Source organism: Hakea prostrata, chromosome 2, assembly GCF_041222555.1.
Source record: "Hakea prostrata isolate BN-2017 chromosome 2, UWA_Hpros_2, whole genome shotgun sequence".
NCBI lineage: Eukaryota > Viridiplantae > Streptophyta > Magnoliopsida > Proteales > Proteaceae > Hakea > Hakea prostrata.
The window spans coordinates 43,319,474-43,345,553 of record NC_142601.1 but is presented as its reverse complement, the minus strand read 5'-3'; the positions used below and the strand labels follow the sequence as shown (position 1 = coordinate 43,345,553).

Here is a 26,080-nt window from a genome sequence, read left to right as displayed (position 1 = left end):
TTTCTTTATGATAACCTATGAAGTTTCTCTCATATATATTTTTGTTAATTGCTTACCCATATAACTTGTATTGTCTCATTCAAAAAGAACGTTGTCCCGTAAGACTTTTTATCTGGACTCGGCACGTCCAAGGTGAAAGATCACCTATACATTATAATATATAGATGGTGGGGTTGCCTTACATAACTGGGCCTAAAAGATTCTGTTGGCCTTTAGGTAATGGACTTAGGGTGTGGTTGTTGCTGAGCATTGTTTGAGAGAACCAAGTCCATTTCCATTTCATATTGGATATTGAATGAAATGAAATTCTGTTCTGTTCAGTACGATGGGTTTGCAGAGGTCAAATTAAACAACTGCAAATTTGCAATATTGCATACAGGATGAGCCAGTGTGTTTTTGATATTGGTGTTTCTTGTTGGCAGAAGAGGTAGGGTGCTGAGTTTTGTTACTTGGTGATATCTCCTGTCTTTTACTTTGTGCAGATACACAGCATCAATTCAATGCTCGAGAGAGTGATTGGGGTTTTACATCGTTCATGCCTCTCAGTGAACTATATGATCCTGGTAGAGGATATCTTGTGAATGACACAGTAATAGTTGAAGCAGAGGTTGCTGTTAGGAGGGTTGTGGATTATTGGACTTATGACTCAAAAAAGGAAACAGGTTATGTTGGTCTTAAGAACCAAGGAGCAACCTGTTACATGAATTCTCTCCTCCAGACTTTGTACCATATCCCATACTTCCGGAAGGTGATGCCTTGAATTGCTTTTCATGCTATCTACTTTGATAATATCTTCTGTTGCCTCTTCTCTCGCTTTTTGTTTCCCTTTAACTTAACTTTTCTAATAATAAGGTGCCATATTTGTGATGGTACTTTTCAGGCTGTGTACCATATGCCAACTACTGAGAATGATATGCCATCAGGGAGTATCCCCCTGGCTTTGCAGAGTTTATTCTATAAGGTTCAGTATAGTGACAACAGTGTTGCGACTAAAGAGCTGACCAAATCTTTTGGTTGGGACACATATGATTCATTCATGCAACATGATGTACAGGAACTTAATAGAGTTCTTTGTGAAAAGCTGGAAGACAAAATGAAGGTGATTTCCTATGTTCCCCCCCTTTATTCTCCCACAGAGAGATAAACAGAAAAAAATATTGATCAGATATATGTACAATTTGTACTTACCTTAGTTTTTTATCTATTGGCTCAGGGAACTGTTGTGGAGGGTACGATACAACAGTTGTTCGAAGGGCATCATATGAATTACATAGAATGCATTAATGTGGACTACAAGTCCACAAGAAAAGAGTCGTTTTACGGTATGGATGATTTCCAGTACTGATTGTTCAGGTAGGAACTGTAATCATCTTAATCCCTATCCTTACAATAGTCGACTCTATTTGTTTGTGAAACAGACCTTCAGCTTGATGTCAAAGGCTGTCGAGATGTGTATGCGTCTTTTGATAAGTATGTGGAAGTTGAACGCCTTGAAGGTGATAACAAGTATCACGCTGAGCAACATGGACTACAGGTAATATGCTATCTGTTAGTGGTGAGCATCATGTAATGCTTCGGCATCTCAAGCTTCAAACATGCTATTTACAGAGCCTTTACATGCACATCCATGCTATCCTCCATTGCACAATGAGATGTTTGGGATTTATCATGAGCTCTTTATATAGGAGTCAGATTCTATATTGGTTTTTGGAAGTTAGAGAGTCACTTCCTATCCAGTCCTTACTATCTCTGTTGAACTCCTGCTGCATTCTTTCAAAGTTGCTGATATTAATGACTAGTGGAGAAGGGCATCTTGAAGTTCTATTGTTTCTTCTGTCTTGTTGAGTACTGAGTACTTAATTAACTTGTTTGGGTTTTATATTTATTTGCATGATATGAATGATGAGGTATAGATGATCATCTCTGATGACTTATTTGAAGATGATTCTTAGGAGAAATATTGTTCCTTTGGTTTTCCAGGATGCTAGGAAGGGTGTCTTGTTTATTGACTTCCCTCCTGTACTTCAGCTTCAGCTAAAAAGATTTGAGTATGATTTTATGCGGGACACAATGGTTAAGGTTAGTATGTAAGCTGCTCTCTTTCTATGTCATGATTTTTTTGTTATATTTTCTATATATTTCCCCTGTTTATATCTTTGGTTTGTAACTAATGAAGTGATATGAATAAAGGAGAAGGAGATTATTCGGGGTGTGATTATGGTTCAATTTATGAACTTTCCATTTATGAAGAGAATGTAATTAGAGCTTCCATTTTTTGAAGTCACCAAATGCAACGTGAAACTTATATCAAGCTATAGATCCCATCTTTCTGAAAATAATATGATAGACATTCATTTAATATGTTTAAGTAATGCAATAGGTCGAATTTTGTTTCTTTTGTCACTTGAAGTAGGATTTTTCTATGCAAGAGTGCTGTGTTCCTGGGGTTGCACGACAACAAGAAGCCTTGTCCCAACTTATGGGGTCAAGTACGTTTATCCTTTGCCTTCTGTTCAGCTCTATTTGAGGCCATACTAGATATAAGGTCTAAGCTACGAATATCCTTTCTCGCCATTTCTCTTAAGGTTCTCTAAGGTTTGCCTATGGTTATTCTAATTCCTTTGATGTGGATAAATCACTTCTCCTTGTAGGGGCATTTGGAGGATTTCGTTGAACATGATTTTCTCGTAGCTTATCATTTATTGGAGCTACTCCCATTATAGATTAGATCATTCTTTACCTTATCCTTCCTAGTTTTGCCACTCATCCATCTTAGCATCCTCATTATTGCTACTCTGAGTTTATCTATGTGATGCTTCTTGACAGCCTACACTTTGCACTATACATCATGGTTGGTTGGACGACCTATTTTTACTTTGAGCTATAAAGGAATACATCGATCACATAAAACCCTAGATGTACCTCTCCACTTCATCATCTACCTTATTTTAATGTTTTGAGAAACACCATACTTTATATCACCTTTTTGAGTTATGATTGAGCCAAGGTATCTAAAATAATCTCTTTGTGGAATCTCTTCCTTATCAGTTTCATTGTTTCATCTCCCGATCATGACCAAAGTTACACACTAGATATTGTCTTGGTTCTACTTAGTTTAAAGCCTTTTGATTCTAAAGTTGGTCTCTAAGATTCTAACTTGGTATTAATCCCTACTTGTGTTTCATCTCTTAAAACAATATCTAGCGAACCTCATCTTGAATGTCTTTGGTTAAATCATCCATGATAAGTGCAAATAGGTATGGGCTTAAGCTGATCCTTGATGTAGCCTAATTGTAATTGGAAATTCACCGCCTTGTGCCCTCGTCTTTCTTACACTTGTCACTTGTAAACTATGTTTATATATTTTCTTGCAACATTTCTTTTCTTTAGTGTTTGCAAATAAGCAATCTAGAAACTCTAGCATAAGCTTTTTCTAGGTCAATAAAAACCATATGAAGATCTTCCTTAGGCTTGCTATATTTTTTTTGTAAAAACCATATGAAGATCTTCCTTAGGCTCACTACTCTCCTAATTTGGTAAATAGCTTCCATTGTAGATCTTCCAAGCAGAAAACCAATTTATTTCCTTGCACTAATCCATCCATATGTTCCTAAAATTGTAATTTTGGACTTCCATCTAGTCCTACTTGAGGTGCATGTGTGCTAATTATATTTACGATCTCTTTCTCTAGTGCAAGTTGGATAACTATGATCCTATCGCTTAATCTTTAACACCCACCACATTGTTCTTTAAATCTTTATCTGCTACTATGCCTACTCCACTTTTATCCCAATGTACCCTAAGTTTAAAGTCATCCAACTCCTTTAGCTTTTTTACCCTTCCATTTATATTCTTGAATGTAAGCTATATTAATCTATCTTTTATTCTAAATGGCTGTTAATTCTATACTCTTACCTATCAAAGATCCTATATTCCAAGATGCCATTCTGATTTTATGTTTTTGGATTAGCTTCTTTACCCATCATGGTTTGATATTTGGATCTCAATGGGGACCTCGTTGGCCTAGAAAACAAAGATCTCGTGAGATCTTGACCGAGATATGGTATTTTTTGCCACCACAACTCAAATTACTTTGGTGGCCCATCTTGGTGGGTTTTAGGGCTTAGTTTGGGTTGGACTTTGATATTTAGTCTAGTCTAGGCCTTTTAAACATAGTATGACTTTAGTTTTGTGAAAAGACAAGTCTGGATGTTAGTTACAACCAAGGTTGTCAGGGCAGCAAGGCGATCAAAGCAGTTGGGGCTCGCCTAGGCGATTAGGCGGCACCTGGGCGGCAATAAGGCGACCGAAGCGGTTGGGTAAAAATTTTTAAATACGACTACTTTTAAGTTGATAATTTTCTATTATAAGCTACACAAACATTAAGCTACACAAACATTCAAGAATTACGTTCATCTAAAAAAACAAGCATTAAAGAATCATAATTATGAAAGATTATTAAAAAAATAACACAAGCATAAGTTCATCTCATCAAGCATCATAACATATGACTATAAACTATATCAAATTATAAGTATGAAAATAAAAGTAATAGTTTTACATGTTTACTTATCTCTATGATAGTGTGATGCCAAATAAGTGCCTTATCCATTTAATGATTCATTGATTCTTGATTCCGAAATGACTAGCAATTAAGTTTGTATATGGCTTTGTAGAATAAAATTTGATTTTTAAAAAATAAGAAAAAATATTATTATGTACAAAATGTCAAAAATGTGACAGTTTTGGTGTCTAGGTGGCAATAAGGTGCACAAGGCGACAAAGTGACAAAAAAACTGCATGTTAATAAATTGGTTCAAAACAAGGCTCTGCCTTGTCGCCTAGGCGAACGCCTTTGACAACCATGACTTCCAACTTGACCCATTCTTTGAAACCAATACATTGATGGAGTGAACTGGAGAATAAAAGATTACATATTCTCCCTAATATCAAGTTAGAAAACATTTACTTAAATGATATTTGGTACAGTAAGTGCCAAGATCTGGTTTGGCATCAATTAAACCAGTGCATGGAATCCTACAGTTAGGCAGCAGATACCTATGCCCCTATAAATCAGCTTGGACACCTAAAGTGTGGCCTGGCCATGTCTTGACAAGTATGGTTTCTATCACAATCAATGATGCCTATCCATTCATCAAGCCGTTTATGCCCCAATTTGATAACATGTTGAGGAGAATCGTACTTCCCAATGAACACTATCAGAATAAAGAGACACCGAATCTGAAGAACATAATCATTTATGTGAATAATGGTCTCATCTTTCCTTTATGATAATCTCTACCACGAATAATGAAACAAAATTCTTGCTTTGCCCTTCATCAATCAACATAGCAAGCTTTGCTTTGGAGCAGACATGCTCTGAACTTGAAGATAAAGAAAACACTCAAATTCAACGAGTTAGTGTAAAATTTTGTGAGTGAAACCTATAATAATAATGGCCGAATTGTAATTTTGGGAAACACATTAGAGGAGCACTACAATTAAAGGAAGAGGTTTACATGGGAACTAAGGAAATATAGGATACAATGCAAATAAAGAACACAAGAAATGTAACTTGGGGGAAGAGAAAAAGGACTGAGGGCAATTGAAAAAAATAAAGCCTCTTAGTGAAAATTGCTGGGGCGAGGTTGTGTAGGAAAATTACCCCTTGACTCTGCTTGTGTGGTAGCCTTTCTGTACCGGGTTTGCCGACCATTGAAGAAAATAAAGAAAAGGAATCATGGGGCTTGCAAAAAGGAAATAGTAGAGGAGAGTGAACCTATCACGGTGGGAAAAGTGTTTTCTTGAGTTTAACTCGCACTTAAGACTTTGCCAAAGGACCACAACTGTGATGGAAGAGGTGACTGGTGGTAGGTATCTTCCAATCGGATAAGTATTTTTTTTTCTCTTTGATTTTCTTCTTCTCCCTTCTCTACTTGACTTTCTATTGATTTCTATTTCTTACCTCTCTTCTATTTTCTTCACTCTTATTATTTTTCTTTCGATTTGCTAGTTCTTATGATCTTTCTCTTCTATTATCTTCACTCCTATTTTTTTCTTTTGATTCTCTAGTTCTTATTTCTTTCTCTTCCGTTCTTGCCCCTCCTATTTCTTTTCCTTCAGACTCTCTAGGTCATGTTTGAGAGCCATCAAGATCGAGTTAGCTTGACTCGTCTCAACCAAGAGATAGGATATTTAAAGCAGAGGCTTGACCAAGATCTCGGTCAGATTGAGATCTCGGGTAAGATATTATAAACCCCAAGTTTCGCAGACTAGATTCTCAAAAAGTGAAGATCTCGGGAGTTCTTGAACCATGGTAACTGCACTTGTTCGTGGCGTGGAACCCTTGCTTACCAATCGCCGCACCTGAGTGCTGAGTCTGTGCATTGTGGGGGAATCATAGCTGACCGTTGCTTACTTATCAATGCACCCAGGTCATAGTGTAGTACATCATTTATTGCGTTTTGGGATCACCGTAGCATAGTGTTTCATGTAAGATTGTGTAATCCATGTGAAAATGGTTCAGCTGGGTCTTTTTTCCAGGGCCGGCTGCCACCTGATGCACCAATTTTGTGTTGTGTTGAGAAAAATAAATCCCTTGGTTGCTAGTTAGAATTTGGGGATACCAATAGATGTTAATTATTGAACTAATTTCATGAAAATTCTTTGACTGTGACCTTGGTAGTTACATTGTTCATTATTTATAGAAACTTCAATTGAACTTTGAAAACAATGGGACATGTAATTCATTATCTGTTCATAAAGCATTTAATGTAAGCCATACCTAGCATTATGCGTGATGCTTCATGAAATGTGTATGATCAAAAAACAACATTCTCAGGTTACCCCAGTGAGTTTTGTAGATCAGAGTAAAAGCGAGAGTGTCTAGACAATTCAAGGGGCTAACGAAACAAAGTCTTCAGCAGCTGTTGATTGCCACACATCAACTACCTTGTACTCCAGCCCTGCTGGGTGCCCCGGTGACCACAGTAAAGTTGAGCTTGTTGACTTTATCCAAGTGGTTAAGGAAACAAAAGTTTTCAGCAACTGTTGGTTGCGACACATCAACCACATTGTGCTCCAGCCTCCACCATCCCTGTGCATGCATGGGTGGGTGGGGTGTTGCTTCTGGCTATTAGGCACATATTTCCAAGTTCTGCAGAAACTTTCAGAAATATTTTGATTTGCAAATGCTTGTAACAAACCCACATGCTACTTAAAGATGTACATACTTCAACTGATTTCTGAGGTTTTGTTTCTGTGTTACATTTCACCAAAAATCCCAGTTGAAATGTTACTCTGGCTATAGTAAAAATATATAGCTTCAAATGAAATGGATCAAAACTTTAACGCATGCCACTCATATTGAGATGGTTCATCAGTGAAGCTTGGAATACTCATTTTTTGTGCTTTGTTTGCCCTATCACTACTGGTCAACAAATTTGAAACAAGTACTTTGAGCACTAGGGATTAGGGAAGCAAAGTTGAAGTGACATTGACTACGTCATTGGAAGATTTTTGTGCAATATCAAAGTTGGAGGAGAATCACTTTTCTGATAACTGAAATTTGCAGGGAAACAAATGCATAGGTTTTGACTGAAATTCCAGTTTCTAGCACTGCACCATTGGTCTTCCTCCTCTATTGGCAACTTTAAGTGCCTCATTGTGTTGCTCTGTGTGTGAAGTAAAAAAACTATATTTTAAATTAAATTTCAGATCTTTGCTTCATATACTGCATTTTTACTAAGCAGTTAGTTTGCTCCTTTTGGTCATTATGTGTTTGATTAAACCATTATATTTTGTTATTTGGCTTTGAACTGAATACCTTTCTTCTCAGCTATAGAAGAAACTAGATCTTTTTATCTTTTGGTTGAGAGGATAATTCCCCCCTTTACTTTTTGATGTTCTTGTTTGAAAATGGTTTAATTTCTTGGGTTGCTTTCATTCTTGTAGATAAATGATCGTTATGAGTTCCCTCTGCAATTGGACCTTGACCGAGATAATAGAAAATACATGTCGCCTGATGCAGATCCAAGAGTTCGCAACCTTTACACACTTCACAGGTATTTGATTACACTGTTCTGGTCAACTATCAGAGCATTGGTTCTCATCTATGTTTATTTGCAGTGTTTTAGTTCACAGTGGTGGTGTGCATGGTGGACACTATTACGCTTTTATCAGGCCCACCTTATCTGACCAATGGTACGTATCTAATCCTTGAAATGGTTGTCTTTGTATGAACTTAATACAAATTTTAAGAATATTCTTGGGACTCGAATAAATGTTTTCATAATTTACTGCTGTTTGTATTCTCTGAGATTAGGAGACTTGTATGAAAGAACTGTCCTTGATCATGGGTGGTACTGAACCTATCTGTTTTTTGCCAAGATAAGGGCATGTTTGTGAGTGAACTATGCTATGCTCAGGGGTATACTGATTCGCATCAGTTTGGATCTGACAATCTTATCAAAACTGTTGACCAATCTGAGGATCAAAGGCATTATATGCACAGTGGTTTAGTTTATTCATGCTATATGGTATATCAGATGAATTTGGCCAGATACCAAGTCAGACTGGATAAGCTGGTAGTGATCCTGAAAAACATGGCTATGATACTGCAGTGTACAAAGTTTCAAAAGCTTTTCATCATTCATTCGGCCTTTTCAAAGTCATAAGCTGCTCAACTAGCTCTTGAATCTTTTCTTGTTGTTATGCTGGCTTGTTAGTGGTTTTCTTGATATTGGCCTTTCACCTTCCAATGCTCAGACAAGGGTTCTGTGTGGATTGAAGCATTGGGGTGTGCACTCTGATGCATGTTTTTGTGACAATTTAGTGTCCTATTTGCTCATTATAACGTTTTATGATTTACAACATATGTACCGTTCAAGAGTTACTGTTATGGTGTTCTTGATTATATCAACCATTATTTCTCCATAGTAACTCTTAGTTGTTATTTTCAGGTTCAAGTTTGACGATGAACGGGTTACAAAAGAAGATATGAAAAGGGCCTTGGAAGAACAGTATGGTGGTGAGGAAGAGGTGATATTCTTGTAGCTCATATGGTTCTAAGTGCACATTGTCTAAGTATCCTCTAGTTGGCATTCCATTTTAACATGTGTATTCTTTTCACGGTTTCTCAAAACAGTTGCCACAGACAAATCCTGGCTTCAACAACACCCCATTTAAATTTACAAAGTACTCCAATGCATACATGCTTGTGTATATACGCGAAAGTGACAAAGAGAAAATAATATGCGATGTGGATGAGAAGGACATTGCTGAACATCTAAGGGTAGGATACTTGTATAATAATTTATCTGAATTTTTTCACTTGACCACCTTTTTTCTTTTATTTTATTTTAAGTTGGGGTTGAAATTTTACTTACTGCATCTTGCTTTGTGTTTCAGATAAGGTTGAAAAAAGAGCAGGAAGAAAAGGAACATAAGAAAAAGGAAAAAGCGGAGGCACACCTTTACACAATTATAAAGGTAAAGAGATACATTGTGAATTCCTTGAATAATCGATTTTCTATCAAGATGTATTCAAGGTGACCCATGTCCTCATCTTACTAATTTTTGTTTTATACCATTAGGTTGCACGGAATGAGGATCTTGTTGAGCAGATTGGGAAGGATATTTATTTTGATCTTGTGGATCATGAAAAAGTTCGGAACTTTCGTATTCAAAAGCAAATGCCTTTTGGCGTTTTTAAGGTATGGTTTAGTTCTTTTAGTGTTATTGCATTTCAGGAAGTTTGGCTTTTGGGACGCGCTTTTGTTCAGTCTAGTCGAGTTCAGTTCATATCATAGAAGAAAATTCGAAATTTCGGTTGAAATGTCTACATTTTTAAAAAATGAAACGAAATTCCAATTATTTCAAAGAAGTGTTAAATTTTGACCGAAATTTCGGGGATTTCGACCATTTTGGAGGGTTTCGACCGATATTTTGACCATTTCGACGAAATTGCAACAATTTCGACTGAAATTTCGAACATTTCAACATTCCAACTTGTTTTTCCTTAGTTTTTGTTGATTTCTATCCCATTTTCACCTAATTTCCACAACTCTTTTGCCTTCAAACACCTCTTTTGCTCTTTTTTTGCCTCCAAACGCCTCCTAAGCCACAACAACTACCAAGAGAACTTCGGCAACAATATAATGTGAAGCATAAGCCATACCCAACAGTTCCAAACTTCCCCTTTTTTTATTTTTGTTTTGTTCATGCCTTAAATGATCTTGTATTGCCTTGAAATTAATATATGTTTAGCCTAGGACTATGATCTATGATTGTGTTTTGTTACTTATCTTTTTATTATTTGCTGCCATTTTTTCATTTTCTGATTTTAATAATTATTTTCTAAAATTATGTATTTTTATTTTATGTATATATGATATATTGGCTTCAACTTAATATATGTGAGACACCATAACTTGATCTAGTCGGTCATTTTATTTTGTTGACTTGTTGTAGATGTAATCGTTCTACCAAACAATTCATGTATACTGATGATTCTATGCCTGTATGCAATACAATTTGCATTTGTTGGAACCAGTCATTTGTTAGTATACTTGAATGATCAATTTTCAATGTTTTTTTTTTTTTTTGGGCAAAATACTAATTCCATTGTGTTTATTATGCTTGAAATAGGTAGTATGCAAGAATCCAAATCATTTTGAGTCCATATAGGCCTGAAATTGAAGTTTCAATTTCCAAAAAAAAATTCCAGTTTCGACTGAAATTTTGACCAAAACATCGAAATTTCGGCCTTTTACAAGGTCGAAATTCCTATTTCGTTCGAATTTTTTTCCTTGGTTCATATACTGGTTTTTGTTGGCATAATTTTGGGAATAATTATCTCTTGCAACATAATATTGGTGACCATAATTGTCTAGTCCCACGTAATATCGATGACCCTTGCAACCCTATGCAAATGGCTATTTTAGAGTGTTGATGGAGATAGAGACAGAATATTGATGTAACATCTGTATTTTTTCTTTCCCCTGTAGGAATTTTTTTTGGGGTCTCAAAATTGAATAATCATCACCACGCCTTGACCCAACTAAATGGGGTCGACGTGGAATCTGGCCTTCCAATACGAGACATAAAATATGGCAAAGTTCTTTTTTGCCTGTCTACATTGATGGGTTTTTGAAAATCTTTGTGCTTTCTCAATCTTAGAGTGGTAACATTGGTCTGTGCAGAATGTCTTAAGATTTGGGGTTGTTGGGGGATTTTTTTTTGTGTGGGGGGGGGGGAGTGGGGTTGTTGAATTTCATTCTCCTGTAGGTAGGAATTTTTCAAGTGCCACTGAATCACTTGTAGCAGACCACACATTGAAATAGAAACAAAGAACTGATAGAAATTAGAAAAAGATAGGATTTGGTTGAGACTCCCACTCTTTCCAGGGATTCTCATCTGCTTATTGGTACAGGCTTCTCACCCTTGTTGACTGTGTCTGACAGCATGGCATGGTTTAAAACCCAAAAATCTATTTTTTCTTATATTTATTGGCCACTGAAATCCAGTCTTCCCCTTGTTTATAACCTTTAATAGATTGCAGCAACTGAATCAATATTTGTGTGGAATCATGGAAAGGAATTCTGTTACAAGCTATGCAGTATCTTAATAAGTAATCACAAATGAAATCCACTCCATCTAGATAACTAGAATAGAAAGAGCCCTAGGAAAAAAACTACTAATTACTTAAACAAATCAATTAAAAAGCAAGTTTTTAGCACTCAATTACGCCCATGGGTTTTTCTGGCCTCGGAATCGGGTTCTGCAGAGATGTCAGAAGTGGTGAATTTCCCCCCATTAAGGTTGGTGATGTGTTTTTATGGTAATATGGCCAAGATGGGTCCTCAATCTTGATATCTACCCTCGTTTAGGCCCTTCTAATCACTATAGAAATGTTTTAGAGTAATAAAGCAAATGATTATTAGTCCGTATCCATTTCCTATCAGAATCACTTCTCTCTAAAGTTTAAACTGAGTGTTTGATATTTGCTCCTCATTGGTGTTGTTATGTACAAGAAGTAAGTCACCTGCAAAATGCAATCAATGCAATTAACAAAGTTATTTTGTCTTTGGCAAAATGCAATTAATAAAAATTGGTTATGTTTAGAAATTGAGATTTTTCCATCCTTACATGGTTTATGTAGGGAGTGTCACCAAAATCACTGTAAAAATCTACCACATATCAGATGAGATGGGGTTCAAATATTGTGGGGAGGGAGGCAGTCTGCTAATTCACTGCCCACATTTCATGTTTCATCCAAAAACCAGAGTTGCTAAGTGTCAAGATAGAGCTCTGAAAAATCTATTACCTTGGGAGTGTATAATAGTAGTCAGACACTTGGAGTAATATAGGCATGCATGGACAGGCATGACTATATTAGGGAGAGTGTTAAATTAGGTTCTGTAAATTGACATGTTGCTTATTATGTAATGTCTTTCTAATCAATGGCTGGAATTGTTTAAATTATGTTTTGTAATCTGACTTGTTGCTTATTGTGAGATATTTTTCTATTCAATGGCTGGAATTGCTGCATTATTTTTCTGAGGTGTACTAAATGGTGGATCATTTAGGCAGCTTTCCAGAGCAGGACCAATGTGGAGTTTTTTTTTTTCTTTTCTTTTGCCTATAAGACAATTTTATATGATGAATTAATTGTCCAACTGTCAATTTTCTGGGCCAGAAATGAATAGTTCATTGAACTCATGGCAATATACTACCTAGATTTCAACTTATACCAGGGATGATGACATTAACCTTTCTCTGGTGCTGTGTAAGATCTCATTTGACATCTCTGATGATCGTCCTGCCAATATGCAATAAAAATAGCTTGGGTCTGTGCGTGCATATACATATATGCTTTAGTGGTGATCCTTTTTCCCTTTTTTTTTTTTTTTTTTGTCTGGGTATATGCAGTGGTTTCACTAATGAATGATCATTTTAGTTTACTGATGTATGTTCTATTCATACATGCAAAGAAATTGCAATATTCAAGCTTTTCTGGTTATCTAACCATGAAGTTGTCCACAGGAGGAGGTTGCAAAAGAGTTTGGCGTTCCAGTGCAATATCAGCGCTTTTGGCTTTGGGCCAAACGTCAAAACCATACATATCGTCCAAACCGGCCATTGACTTATCAGGAAGAGCAACAATCAGTAAATACCTTTAATCATATTTTTGTTGTTATAGTACTATAAAGTAGTCATGAATGTTGCGCTGTGCTACTGCTTTATTTCTGCTGCATTTTGCACTCGTTTAAAAAAAAGAGATTTTGTTATCTAGTTTCCCCATATTTCTTGAGTTATCGTGAATCTTGATACGGAGGCATTGATTTACTTCTTAGTGTTCTTTATTAAAGACAGACAAAGCGAGCTGCCTATGCCTTCATTGGCAATTCGGCATTTGAGTGATATTTGCCTACCATAGTCATCCTTATTTTTGTTGATGTGGCCCTTTGGTGTGTTCATCAGCTCGGGATATACAACTTCTAGGTTTTTTATGAGCTAAGTTTATTGTTCTGGTTAGTATTCCTTGTTTTGATGAGGAAAGTGCAAATTTCGGAAGAAGGGTTCTGAGTGAAGATTGTGAAGTATTGTGATGCAAAAGCTTTTGCATTTCTTCACTTATTCCAATGGTAACAATCCCCACCAACCTCAACCATAAAGCACACACACAACCCTCACATGAAAAGGGGGAAAAAAGAAAAAAGAGGGGAGAGAAAGTTGTCCAACACTAGAGGAAGTCAAGCAGTGAAACTGATGTATCCAGCCCCAGCCAGCCCCAAAGAGGACCCATGCCCACCCGTGAGCCAGAGCCCAACTAAGAGGGGCGAATCCATCCAAGTCGAGTATTAATGGTGATCAAGTCCAGTCTAATTAGTTAACTCAGTTTTATGTCCTAATTTGGAGTCTTAGTGGTTAAGTAATATCCTTTTAGGGAGTCCTATTTTGAGTCATTAGGAAAGAGTTATTTCCTTTTAGGAGTCTTATTTGAGTTTGTTTCAAATTAGGAAAGAGTATTTGAGTCTATTTAGAGTTGGGTGGCTATAAATAGCCTTTCATGTATTTGGCAGTCTTGATTACTGAATAAACCAGAGTTTTGTGGATTGGCTTGAGAAGTAATGGGATCTTGAGGGACACCTTGCGGCTGGGTATTGTGCATTGTTTCTTCAACTTGAAGGCTTTCTTTGCTGCATCAAGCACACAGAGTTTTGTGCAAGTTCTTTAGTTTCAAGTAGGTGGAATACCCCCAGCAAACCCTAATCCTCTTTATCTCTGGCCGCAGCTGTCACAGCCCCTCCCCTCCATCTCAGACCTTAAAAACAGATCCAACCCCATTGCAAATCATTTCCCTGCCTTCCCCTTTAGGTACAGCTCAATCCTAGACCAGCCTAAGCTGCTGTGAACCTTCCCCTTCAGCCCCTTCCTCCCTGCAATACAGCAGGTTATCACACCCTGCACAACTCAAACCCCAACCCCTTTCCTCCCTTTTTTCACTCTCTCTGAGTCGCCTTAACCCTAGACTGGAGTCCTAATCCCAATTTCCCCAAAGCTGCCCTGTTTCTGGAGTTGCAAAATTCCTGCACTTCATCTTCTTCATTGAGAAGTTGCAGAGTTTTTGAAATTTCCAGAAATTTTAGAAATAACCCCAAGCCCCATCCCTCCCTACCTTCCTAAATCTGTCCTGGACTATAGAATACCCACAACACCTCCTCTAACCTACAGGACCAGCAACTTTAGACCCATCCTAAACCCTGGCCAAAACCCTAGTTTACCCTAAAATCCCTAATGAAGTGCTGGACCCATCCCAGAAGATCCTGGATATCTAACCCTAAAATCCACTGTTACATGAAAGCAACTATCCAGCTAAAAAATTAGCTTTGTTTATTTGTCATTTTGACATTGTAATGCTGAGGTGTAGCCTCAATAGGGTGAGGGCCACCCAACCAAGATCAAATAGATGAACAGCGGTCAATTTACTAGACCTTCGGCCGAGGCTGTAAGGGGTTGGAGTCCTTCTCGGTTGGAGTTTCACGTCTGATTTAGGGTTTAGGTCTAGGGTTTAAGAAATTTGAACTGTTTTGTTTTTCCTTTCAGATTTCAGACTAGGGCTAGGGCTAGGGCTTGGTGATTCTAGGAAATCAATTTTTTTAGGGTTTGGAGGGGGAAAACAGAGTTGGGGTTGGGATCAAATGGGGAGGGGAGTTGTGCAGGAAGGGGGGGGGGTGTTATAGATCTAGAAGGGAGGGGTATTCTTTGGTGGGTTTGGGGAGATGGGAAAGTAGGTTTTAAGGGAAAGAAAAAGTAGGCAGCAGTGTAGGGGAAGAAGAGCCAGTAAGTTAGGGTGGGACAAAGAGGGGGAATCAGTCTAGGCTTGTTACTTGAGTCTAAAGCCTGCAGAAGGGAATGGTGAAGTGTAGGCAGACAAAGAGTTCTGCCAAAGGAGAATCCTTTCAACTAGAAACCTGATCGCATGAAGGTCCCTTACCACTAATGAGAGGCTCTACTAACCTTGCTCTTAGGCAGCAACACACTTTTTATTAATTCTTCGATTTGTACTTTGTTACATGTCCAGGGCTTTATTTAAAGCCATACATAAGATGTCCTAGTTGAATTAGGACTTTGAAACTGCCTAACCTAGTTGTACTCAACATACAAATCCAAATTCTTATAGGACTCTTATGAGTAAACTAGAAGGACTCCTTGTCATATCCTAGGTTGGCTTTAAAACTAAAATAAAACATGAAAAGATTATTCGGCCTTTATCACTTAAGTTGGGTAGAACTTACATCATTAAACCAATTAATCTAAAATAAAAACCTATTTTCGTACATGACCTGACCACTAAACTTATGGGCCCATAGAGTTGGCTCATGACCACATAACCTGCTGAGCAAAGGCCCAACACCCATTTCTTTCAACCCTAAGTTAATTTTGAAGGGAAGTTGGCCAATTTGGCCCTGGACCTGCGTCAAATGCCTTCAGATAATGGTTAATGTTAGTGTGTCCAAAACTAGAGGAAGATCCAGCAATGTAACAACTATCCAGTTTAAAAGCCCAAGGGTTCATTCAGTTGGCAAAGATCAGTGCCTTGTAATTTGGGGTCATGGGGTCAAATCTCTCAGGGCCCAGGGACAAAGCCCTATATATATATATATATTAAATAGTTACCTAACCCCCCCCCCCCCCCCCCCCCAAAAAAAAAAAAAAAAAAAAAAGCTATCCAGCTTAAATTCATTAGATTTGTTTATATGTCTTTTGCACTGTAATGTCATCACATAGTGGATAATATCAGAATGTCCAAAATTGGAGGAAGATATGTCAAAGTAGACTTCTCTCTTGAATATTCAATCCAGTAGTATTGGAATATATTTGGATGCTAAATTTTAGGCTTTGAACCAAGTCTCTTTCTGATCTAAGTTGAAGACAATAACGTAAACATAAGGGCACCTCTATAGACGCGAAAACCTAGTTACAGACCCCGATGGATGCATGATGAATTCAAACTGCTTGCTGAGGTTCTGCCAGTGGCTAGATGATGGGAGTTTCATTATTAAGTTTTGAGGTTTCTTTCCCCCCTTCCCCTTTTTAAAAACCTAGGTCTCTCTCTCCCACCCCCATGCCCCCATGCCTCCCGAAAGAAACCCCATAGTTTCTTTGTAGTTTAAGCACTTGGTTATGGTTTTAGTATTTATATTAGCAGGTTGGTTGGTTCTTTAATGTTATTGCTGCCTATTACATGGTCAATATGCATTCTATGATTTGTGCAACCTTCCTTGTAGGTTGGACAGTTGAGGGAGGTCTCAAATAAAGCACATAATGCAGAACTTAAGTTATTCTTGGAAGTGGAGCTAGGGCTGGTAAATATTATTATATTAATTACAATAATATGCTGTCAAGCATGGTTGAGTATTATTTCTGTGTAATCTCAATGCTTTTCTTCCAATTTTGTAAAGGATTTGCGTCCTATTCCTCCACCGGACAAGACGAAAGAGGATATTCTGCTTTTCTTCAAGCTATATGACCCTGAGAAAGAAGAACTTCGGTGCTTAGTGTTTCCAACCTTTTTACTGTTTCTTCTGTAGACATTTTTTTGGGGGTTAATCAAATGGCATGATTGATTTTGTTTTTATTTTTATTTACTTTTGCTTAATTTTGTCAGGTATGTTGGAAGGCTTTTTGTTAAGGGTGTTGGTAAGCCAGTAGATATCCTTACAAAACTAAATGAAATGGCTGGCTTTGCCCCCAACGAAGAAATTGAGCTCTTTGAGGTCAGTCTCTGGTCCTTTACTTGAACAACAACGAAGCCTTGCTTTGCACTTCTTTTATTTACTTATGTTGGCTTTGAATGGGACCATGTAGCCAATCACATTTTAATGGGGTAACACTCCGATTGTTGGTGTTATATGATAACATTAGGAATTTGTTTTTTTCTTAGTTTTATGTATTTGTTTTGTGCTGACCAGGAAATTAAGTTTGAGCCCAGTGTCATGTGTGAACACATTGACAAGAAACTCACCTTTCGATCTAGCCAGGTATTTTATTTTGGGGGGTTAATTTTGTTGCTTTTTCCCCCTCCCTCTGTCCCCTTTTTCAGTTTCTTTAATATGTGTCCTATGTTTGCAGCTTGAAGATGGGGACATTATTTGTTTCCAGAAGTGTGCTCAGGTTGATGTTGATGAACAATACCGTTATCCTGATGTTCCGTCGTATTTGGAGTATGTACACAATCGCCAGGTATTCCGTTTTGAATTAGTGCGAGTCCATATTGACTAGTATACAAACATTTACTTTTCATATTTTTCCAAAACCACTTTCGGCTGAAGTTATGTTTATCATTAGTTGTTGTGCTAGGCTGCTACCCTAACCCCATTTGTTTGGGATAAGGCTGTGTCAATGGTAGTATTTGTTGTGTTTAATAATAGCACTGGCAGTTGTTCTTGTAGAAGTAGGCAGTGGGAAACACTTGAGCATGGTTGTCAAGGCGAGGCAAGGTGATAGAAGGCAACAAAAACCATGATGACACCAAGCAAGGCAATAAGGCGTCCCCTAGGCGACAAAGTGACACCAAGTCTCCTTGACCCAATGATGGGCCTAGGCGCCTAGGCGCTTAGGCGGCTGCCAAGGTGCACCTAGGCAGAAGCTTTGACAACCATGCACTTTAGTGTTGTAATATTTCACAGATAACATTCTAATCTACTAGTTTAAGTAGCATTTAATTCATAAATCGATGTTGTACAGTTCGTAGGTTCAAGGGTATTAGTCTTGTGGAATCATGCTTTTATGGTTTAGTCTCAGTTTTTGATAATTATAACATCATCTGCGATGTGGATGGTTTGTTGGTCCTTCACAAGCCTCATAATCCAGCCAGGTTAAAAGCTCCAAGTGGAAGAGTAACAATTGGAGGTTGAGCATTGGCCATGTTTGCTCTTCTGCTGTTGTGTTGTGTCTGTATGGATACAAGATCAACCAAAGAGTCGTGGTGACTTTATATTTTGCATTGGAATTTGAGCCATTGGTTCTGTTGAAGTACACTGCTTTGGACAGGCCCAAATCCATCTGGTATAGAGAGATATGTCCTATTTTTGAATAATTTTTTGATCTAATTGGATCTTTATTTATTTATTATTTATTCATTGGGTGTATCTTGTTACTTCTGTTTTAGCCTTTTAGTTTTAGTTAGCTAAGCATTAAAAGTTGTTTGGTCCATGTTAGTGTTCTGTTTAGTTTTAGTTGAGGAGGAATATTCGAGTTAGGAATTTTTGTTTAATTTCAGATATTCTTTTAATCACATTTATTGGAAGATTTGATGAATTGGTTTTAATATGGTGTTTGTTGTTGCCAACTTGGTACGATAAGAATAGGTTTTATGACCTCTTTTCATCTTCTCCTCTCATTTCCTTCCCCTGGATGGAGGGTAACACCATCTTCAGGAGAATGCCTCACTGAACCCCTAAATCTAGTCAATTGGTTCCAAAGTTCTAACTGGAATATGCTTTCTATTGGGCAGATCAACTTTCCAAGTTCAGTTTCCTAGGCTTTCACCCAGCCAGTATTCAGATTTAAATTTCATTCCAAGATCTGTTGATATGCTTTGTCATCTTTTATAGATTCATTGCCTGGTTCCTAGTGGGAGAATCAGGTTACAGTTGGGTTGTTTTAACAGGTTAGTGGGCAATGTTTCCTCTCTGAAGTTTGAATTCAAGTTGATTGTGTGTGGGGGAGTGTTGTTGCTGGAACTCGTCTGCTCTGTTCTGGTTCTACTGGTTTCATCCTTTTTCCACTCCAGGGTTGAAGACGGTCTTTCCCATGATTTTCCTTTTGTGCCTGTATTTAACTTGCCCCGAGGTTGATATGTTCAGTGTCTTGAAGTTTCAAGTTTATCTTTGCACAAGGAATATAATTCTTATTTGGTCCCATGGTTCCAACCACTATCCTACCCCCAACCCAACATATGCCAAAGGGAATCAACCAAAGTCTGAGGGGTTTAATGCGAGTTTTTCTCCGATTTGTCTGTCATAAATGGATCAACAGGGTATAGGTGTTTTAGCTTCTTATCCACCTCTCTGTTGCAGTATTTTTGGTACCACAATCACTGCAATTCTGCATAGGAAATCTATATGGAAGGATGGCCTTACTGTTGAATAATGGTATCTGTTTTTATTTTGTTTTGATATAATTTAGTTTAATGACCGGTTTTTTCAATGCTGGGCCAGCTGGAATGAGATTGGTCTTTAGGAATCAGAATGGGTTTTCTATTACTGAAGAGCTGAAGGTGGCAATGATGGCTTATGAACTTCTTGATGGATGCTATTCTCATTGTTTGATGATGACTCACCCAACTTGTAAATGTATCTGCGTTGGTCCTTGGAGATGCATGCATCTTAGAAGGTTTAGTGGTGGATGGCTGATTAATAAAAGGGAAAGTCTGGGAAAAATTAGAGTTGCAATGAAGGGAAGAATGCAGCTGATGAAAGAGCAAGAACAGGGGTGGCGGTAGGGGAAGAGTGCTTGCACACAGGCACTCTCGAATTAATTCATTATCTTGTATCCATGTCCAGCAATAGGGAATTATGTTTTATATAAAGAAAAATTAGAGACTCCTAATGAAATCACATTGTTGGTTGGACTATGTACTTCAGCTTGATCGTCGCTTGTTGTAGATTGTATTGTTAATATTCAGAGGCTCTTAAGAACTGACACTAAATTAGAAAGTTTTGTCAACAATTAGTGGAATCCATCACTAATTGAAAGGAGTAAATTGTATGATCAAATCAGTATGTGGTGGGTTTTGATAACAATGGCAGAATTGCAAAAATAAGTTGAACTTAAATTAGCAAGGGAAATAATTATTTTTCCAGACGTGTCTCTAACAATTGGAAATTACCAGAAAGTTTTGTCGACAATTAGGGGAATCCATCACTAATTGGAAGGAGTAAATTGTATTATCAAATCTCTATGTGGTGGGTTTTGATAACAATGGCAGAATTGCAAAAATAAGTTGAACTTAAAAATTAGCAAGGGAAATAATTATTTTTCCAGATGTGTCTCTAACAATTGGAAATTACATCACACTTAAAGAAAGATTAGTGGGCCCTAAAACAACACACTTTCTCTAGCTCAGACACTGATTCAAATAAAAGGAAACCAAAATCTATGCAGTTAACTTATTAAAGAAATAGAATAATTCGAAACGGAAATATTTTATCCTACTGAATAACATAAATTCCTAAAATCCTACTATAGCCATCACTCAAATTGTCCGCTTCATCTCTATCTAGATACATGATTGGGTTTTGGTCGGTCCATGGCATTTGGATCAATTCCCCTTGTGTTGAGAAACACTCATTCATGAATGAGTATCAACCCTTCAGATTGGCATCTAGAGATTGACTTTGATGGTTTGATGATCTGGTGTGTTTCATGGTCAAACATCACGAGTTGCTGATGAATGGTATCTATTCAATGGGAATTTGGTCATAAGTTTCAACCACCAAATTTGGATTGTCAGTCAATTCTTCAATGGCAACTTTGATTGGATCGTGTAGTTCAATTTGATTGCGTTCGTTTTCCAAATCAGATTTGCCTTGTGTTGATTGTATCATGCTTGGCATCTAGCCATAGAATGTACTTAATATCGGCAGAAGCTCCCAAAATCTATTGTCAAGTAACAAAGTTTTATCTGTAGTTTAGAGGATCCATGTCCAATTGACAGGACTAAATTGCATCGATCAATTTTCGTTATGTGGTTTACGATTACAATTGCAGAATTGTAAATAAATTGAACTTGAATTAGCGAGGAAGACAATTTAAATGAATATTACTGATAGGAGTATGCTTGGTGAAAAACTAAAAGAGTTTAAATGGAATATAAGAGTGGGTGCAAGGTCACTGTGGAAGGTTACAATAAGTAAAGTACCTGAAGGAAGTAATGGGGCAATGATGAAGCTAAAATAGGGAAAAAGTAGAGAAGGGGAAAAAGGTGTAAATGAGAGGACATGCTTTTGGAACAGTGGAAGGGGATGGGTAAGATTTCTACCATTGGAGAACCAGAGGAAGTGAACAATAAATGCTTTGGTTGCAATTGGTGGAGAGATGGAGAACTTTAATCAGTGGTAAATCATGAGACTGGAATTTCATCTCGGCTTCTTGAATGAGATTGTCAATCCAACAGTTGAACTATATAAATCTGTCTAGGAAGCTGCTATCTAGGAACCAGGACAAAATCTTGGAGATCCCCGACTTTGGAGGAGGCTGTTGCTGGAGATTGACTTGTAATGATAACTTCAACAAGATATGGTTTTGTTCTCCTCTTTTTCGTTCTTTTTTGGGTGGGTGGGTGCGGGGGGGGGGGGGGAAGGGGGTGGTTTGCTGTCTTGTCCTCTCCTCTTGTTGTCTTTATTGTTTTTATATTAATTTTTAACTAAGTGTGACAATTTGATTGGGGTCACAAAGGAGGAGGGAAGAAGGCAGCGGGGGTGATTTCTAGTGATAATTGAAGGTGCTTTCTGTAGGGATCATGGTTTGAGGACATGCTAATGTCTCGATAACATAGTTTCTTTTTATTAGATATTGAGATGAGATGGTGTAAACCCTGGATTTCCCCTACTCAAACGAGATCTCGAAAATCTTGATCATGTCTCAGACATATTGGTGATATCTTACTAGTATTTTGGGTACCTTGGTCATATATGGGATTTCTTTGTCAAATCTCAGTGAGATCTTGGTGTATCTCGGTGCTCACCCTTATTTGGCTTTGATTTCAATAAATTTTTTACCCGAACTTGGTGGTAACTCGGTTTTTTGGATCTCTGAGTTGGCCTTCAAGATCAGGTTCTTGAACCTTTGGAGTGATTTACTGATTTGGGATGCTACATTGCTATTGGTTTTCAACTTTCTTCCCCTATCGTCCGAGTATTTCATCTGCTTTCACAGGGTTGGTCTTTTTTCTCCTGGGTTGCAGAAGAAGAAGAAAGGTGCAGGTTTTGGAAGAAGGAAAAATATTTATTTTGTTTGTTTTTTGTTGCCCCCAATTACTGCAGAACAGTAACGGAAGAGAGGGATAGAGAAGATGAAGACAAATGGGTTGAGAGATCAATGGAGAAGGTTGTTGGTCCTTTGGCTTTGATACAAATATGATATTGGTGGAGAGCTGCTTAGGAGAAAGGGAAGCCTGGAAGAAATCAGAATTGCATGGATGGAAAGATTGCATGCACAGGCTCTAAAACCTTAATTCATTATCTCATATGTCATAATTATGGGGAATAACATCATATATAAAGAAAAATATAAGAGTCAGAAACTTTGTTAAACTAGACACAGAAAAATTTGGAACCATATGTCTGGTGCAGCTAACTACAAAAATATATAGACTAAAATAAACCAAAAGGTATTAGTTTCCCAAATAACATAATTCCTAAAATTCTACTAGACCCATGACTCAAAACTGTACCTGGTTCATCTATATCTAGACACCAAATTGGGTTTGTGTCTGTCGAAGACCATGTATGTGCATCATTAAGTCTTATTAAGATGGGTTGGAAATATCTACTCTTGGTGGATGAATAAGAAACACAGGAATATTGTATGATATTTGGGAAAGCTCCTGATATTGTAATCTGCTGTTGATATTATAGGATTACCAGCTAACGCCCCTAGATGACCTCTCAGTGATAAAGGAGGTAGGGGTGCAAGAGATAGCCGAAGGTTTGCCTAAAGATCAGTGATCGAGTGCTCTTGTGCTGAAGATGAATGGGGCCAATTGATCTGCCGAAGTTGTGGATGTAAAAATGCATCGGTGGGTTAGTGTTCCGCATGGTACAAAATTCGGTCGAAATGTGTCGAAATTTCGCATTTTGGAAAATGCAAAACGAAACTCACGAGGACCCAAAAAGAGTCCTCAGTTTCGATCGAAACTATCGAAATTTCGTCGAAACTTGTTGAAACTTGGTTCAACCCAATTGGACCAGCTGGTTCATGAGAAAAAAAAATTCCCAAATTTCATGGGAAACTTGGGAAATTTCCTGGAAACTTGGGACTTTTTCTTGTAAATTTTGTAGCTTTCCCAAATTTTCAAATTTTTTGTTTATTTCATGTTTCCCCAAATACCACGACAAATGCCCCCTCTATCAGGACTTCCCTATCCAAAGTGCGTATTCCCTCAGGTTGGTTATCTTAAGCATGTTGATGACCAGACTCATAAAGTTATAGTAGTTGATTATCTTGACAACCATAGGCATAAAATGTCATGGGATGTGTATGTTCGTTGGTTGGAGGAGAGGATGTTACAGGCATAGTACTACTCAGCTCATAGGATGAATCTACTCTTGGCACTCCTCTTAGCACTAAATTGTATTTTCCTTTTATTGTTAACTATTTTGAAGTTAGAAATTATATATTGAATGTTATGTGCTTAAGTAATTAAGTTTATAATGTACTTTTCGGACAACTCTACATTGATGTTATGTACATTGAATGACATATCTACATTGAGTTTTTTAGCAAAATACAACCAATGTGTTCTTTATACTCTAATTAGCTTAAATACAGAATCCCACCCCAAAATATTCTCTAAAACCTATCGAAACTTGTACGGAAAAGTCCTCGGTTTCCTTGAAATTTCCCAAGTTTCCTAACTTTTCCATTTTCACCCGGTCAAAACTTGAGTTTCCCTCGAATTTTTACCATGGTGTTTTGCGCCTTAGAGTGAAGTACCCGCGTGAGCAAGTGTGAACAAAGAGGAAGTGAGAATGTCGGCTTGAGTAATGTGAACATTGGTGAGAATCCAATGCTCGAAAAACCTAAGGGTTCCTTCGCAAGGTTTGTCCATCGAGGGGATCTCATAGGCTACTGATTCTAGTCCGCATATTTTGTTTAAGACGGGGAATTTGATTCTCTTTCATTCCTTCAATCATTGATAAGATTTAAGAGGTCAAGTTTCATTCAAACCAATTATTTTGAGTTACTGTTTTTACGTAGATGGTAAGTAAAAAGGCAATGGGAACTAGAACGAAAAGTGTAGTAGCAATAAATACGAGAATATTTACTTCCATAATAGAATCTTATTGATTATTATTATTTTTTTTTGTTTTTTAAACTTTGCAATAACTCAGGATCTAATCCCATAAAGATGATAAATCTTTCTCTTGCCATCAGTGCAAGCAGATGTAGACAAAGCGGAAGCGAGAATGTCGGCTTCAGTAACACAAACATTGGTGAGAATCCAATGCCCAAAAAACCTAAGGGTTCCTCCGCAAGGTTAGTCCACGGAGGGTGAGTCAGGGCCTAAGATCAGGCTAGAAGGCGTAGTCGATGGACAACATGTGAATATTCTTTTACTACCCCTTGTTGGTCTTGAGGGACGGAGGAGGTTAGGTAAGCTGAGAGATGGTTATCGGTTCAAGGACGCAAGGTGACCTTGCTTTTTTAGGGTAGAAATTGGTAGGAAAAAGGCCTCGAGCCAATGTTCGAGTACCAGGCGCTATGATGCTGAAGTAACCCATGCAATACTCCCAAGAAAAGCTCGAACGACCTTCAACAAAAGGGTACTTGTACCCCATTGGTTTTGCACCTTTGGTTCTTTTATTCATTCAAAAAAAGGAGCCTATTAGTATGGTGGTCTTTAGAAATATATGTTTCTTTTAGTGTCTTCGTTTTTCACAAGTGAAGCAATTTACTGAATTCCCTAGGAGCATAGTTGTCAAGGCGAGGCAAGGCAAAGCAAGGCAAGGAGAAGCAAGGCAGTAGAGGGTAATGAAAAACAAGATGACACCAAGCAACGCAATAAGGCGTTGCCTAGGTGACAAGGCGATACCAGGACGCCTTGACCAAAGAATGGTCAGGATGCTACCAGATGCCTTGATCTATGCCTAGGAGTAAGGTTAGGGGACAATCTTGCCCAACTTGAAACTCTTTCATCAGTGTTCTGCTTGACATCTTCTGCTCTGTCTTGTTAGATTTTATTCAGGAACACTTCGTAGAACTTCTGGGATTAATCATAAAGCTTGTTGAGTAGAAGTGTTAGAATAGTCAAAAGTCCTTTTTTAACAGTTTGATTTTCTAGCTAAGTATAACTTGCAATATTTTATTACTTCATTCTGAATATCTAGACACACTTTACATAATTTGATGATTAACAGGTTGTTAATTTCCGATCTCTAGAGAAACCAAAGGAGGAGGATTTTTGTCTGGAGCTGTATGTATTACATATATTTCTTTTCTTGTTACTGTCATTTTTAATCATTATGGAATTTGTTTTAGTAATTCTCTCTCCTCCCCCCCCCCCCTTGCTTCTCTTATGAAATTGCTAGGTCAAAGCTTTACACATATGATGATGTTGTTGAAAGAGTTGCTCGCCAACTTGGTTTGGATGATGCATCCAAAATTAGGCTCACTTCCCACAATTGTTACTCTCAGCAGCCTAAACCCCAACCAATTAAATACCGTGGGGTGGAGCATTTATCTGACATGCTGGTTCACTACAATCAGGTAGGTGATCAACTTGGAATCTTGTAAATACTTTTTAAAGTTTGGATTTCATTAGCATAGCTCGATTCTCTAACTGGATGTT

General features: G+C 37.6%; 1 protein-coding gene across 7 annotated transcripts in view; it reads left to right on the top strand.

Moving 5' to 3' along the window:
- Positions 1–26,080, top strand: part of LOC149024404 (ubiquitin C-terminal hydrolase 12) — a 43,836-nt gene that overhangs the window by 1,339 nt on the left and 16,417 nt on the right. For all 7 annotated transcript variants that reach the window (XM_089144663.1, XM_089144661.1, XM_089144662.1 and 4 more), the window contains 19 exons: positions 483–748; positions 881–1,099; positions 1,214–1,322; positions 1,419–1,534; positions 1,981–2,079; positions 7,954–8,063; positions 8,128–8,202; positions 8,961–9,039; positions 9,146–9,292; positions 9,409–9,489; positions 9,594–9,713; positions 13,045–13,167; positions 16,794–16,871; positions 16,968–17,056; positions 17,174–17,282; positions 17,478–17,546; positions 17,638–17,748; positions 25,650–25,705; positions 25,821–25,998. In XM_089144663.1, coding sequence (XP_089000789.1) covers positions 483–748; positions 881–1,099; positions 1,214–1,322; positions 1,419–1,534; positions 1,981–2,079; positions 7,954–8,063; positions 8,128–8,202; positions 8,961–9,039; positions 9,146–9,292; positions 9,409–9,489; positions 9,594–9,713; positions 13,045–13,167; positions 16,794–16,871; positions 16,968–17,056; positions 17,174–17,282; positions 17,478–17,546; positions 17,638–17,748; positions 25,650–25,705; positions 25,821–25,998 — 2,234 coding nt within the window. The remainder of the gene's footprint in view (positions 1–482; positions 749–880; positions 1,100–1,213; positions 1,323–1,418; positions 1,535–1,980; positions 2,080–7,953; positions 8,064–8,127; positions 8,203–8,960; positions 9,040–9,145; positions 9,293–9,408; positions 9,490–9,593; positions 9,714–13,044; positions 13,168–16,793; positions 16,872–16,967; positions 17,057–17,173; positions 17,283–17,477; positions 17,547–17,637; positions 17,749–25,649; positions 25,706–25,820; positions 25,999–26,080) is intronic.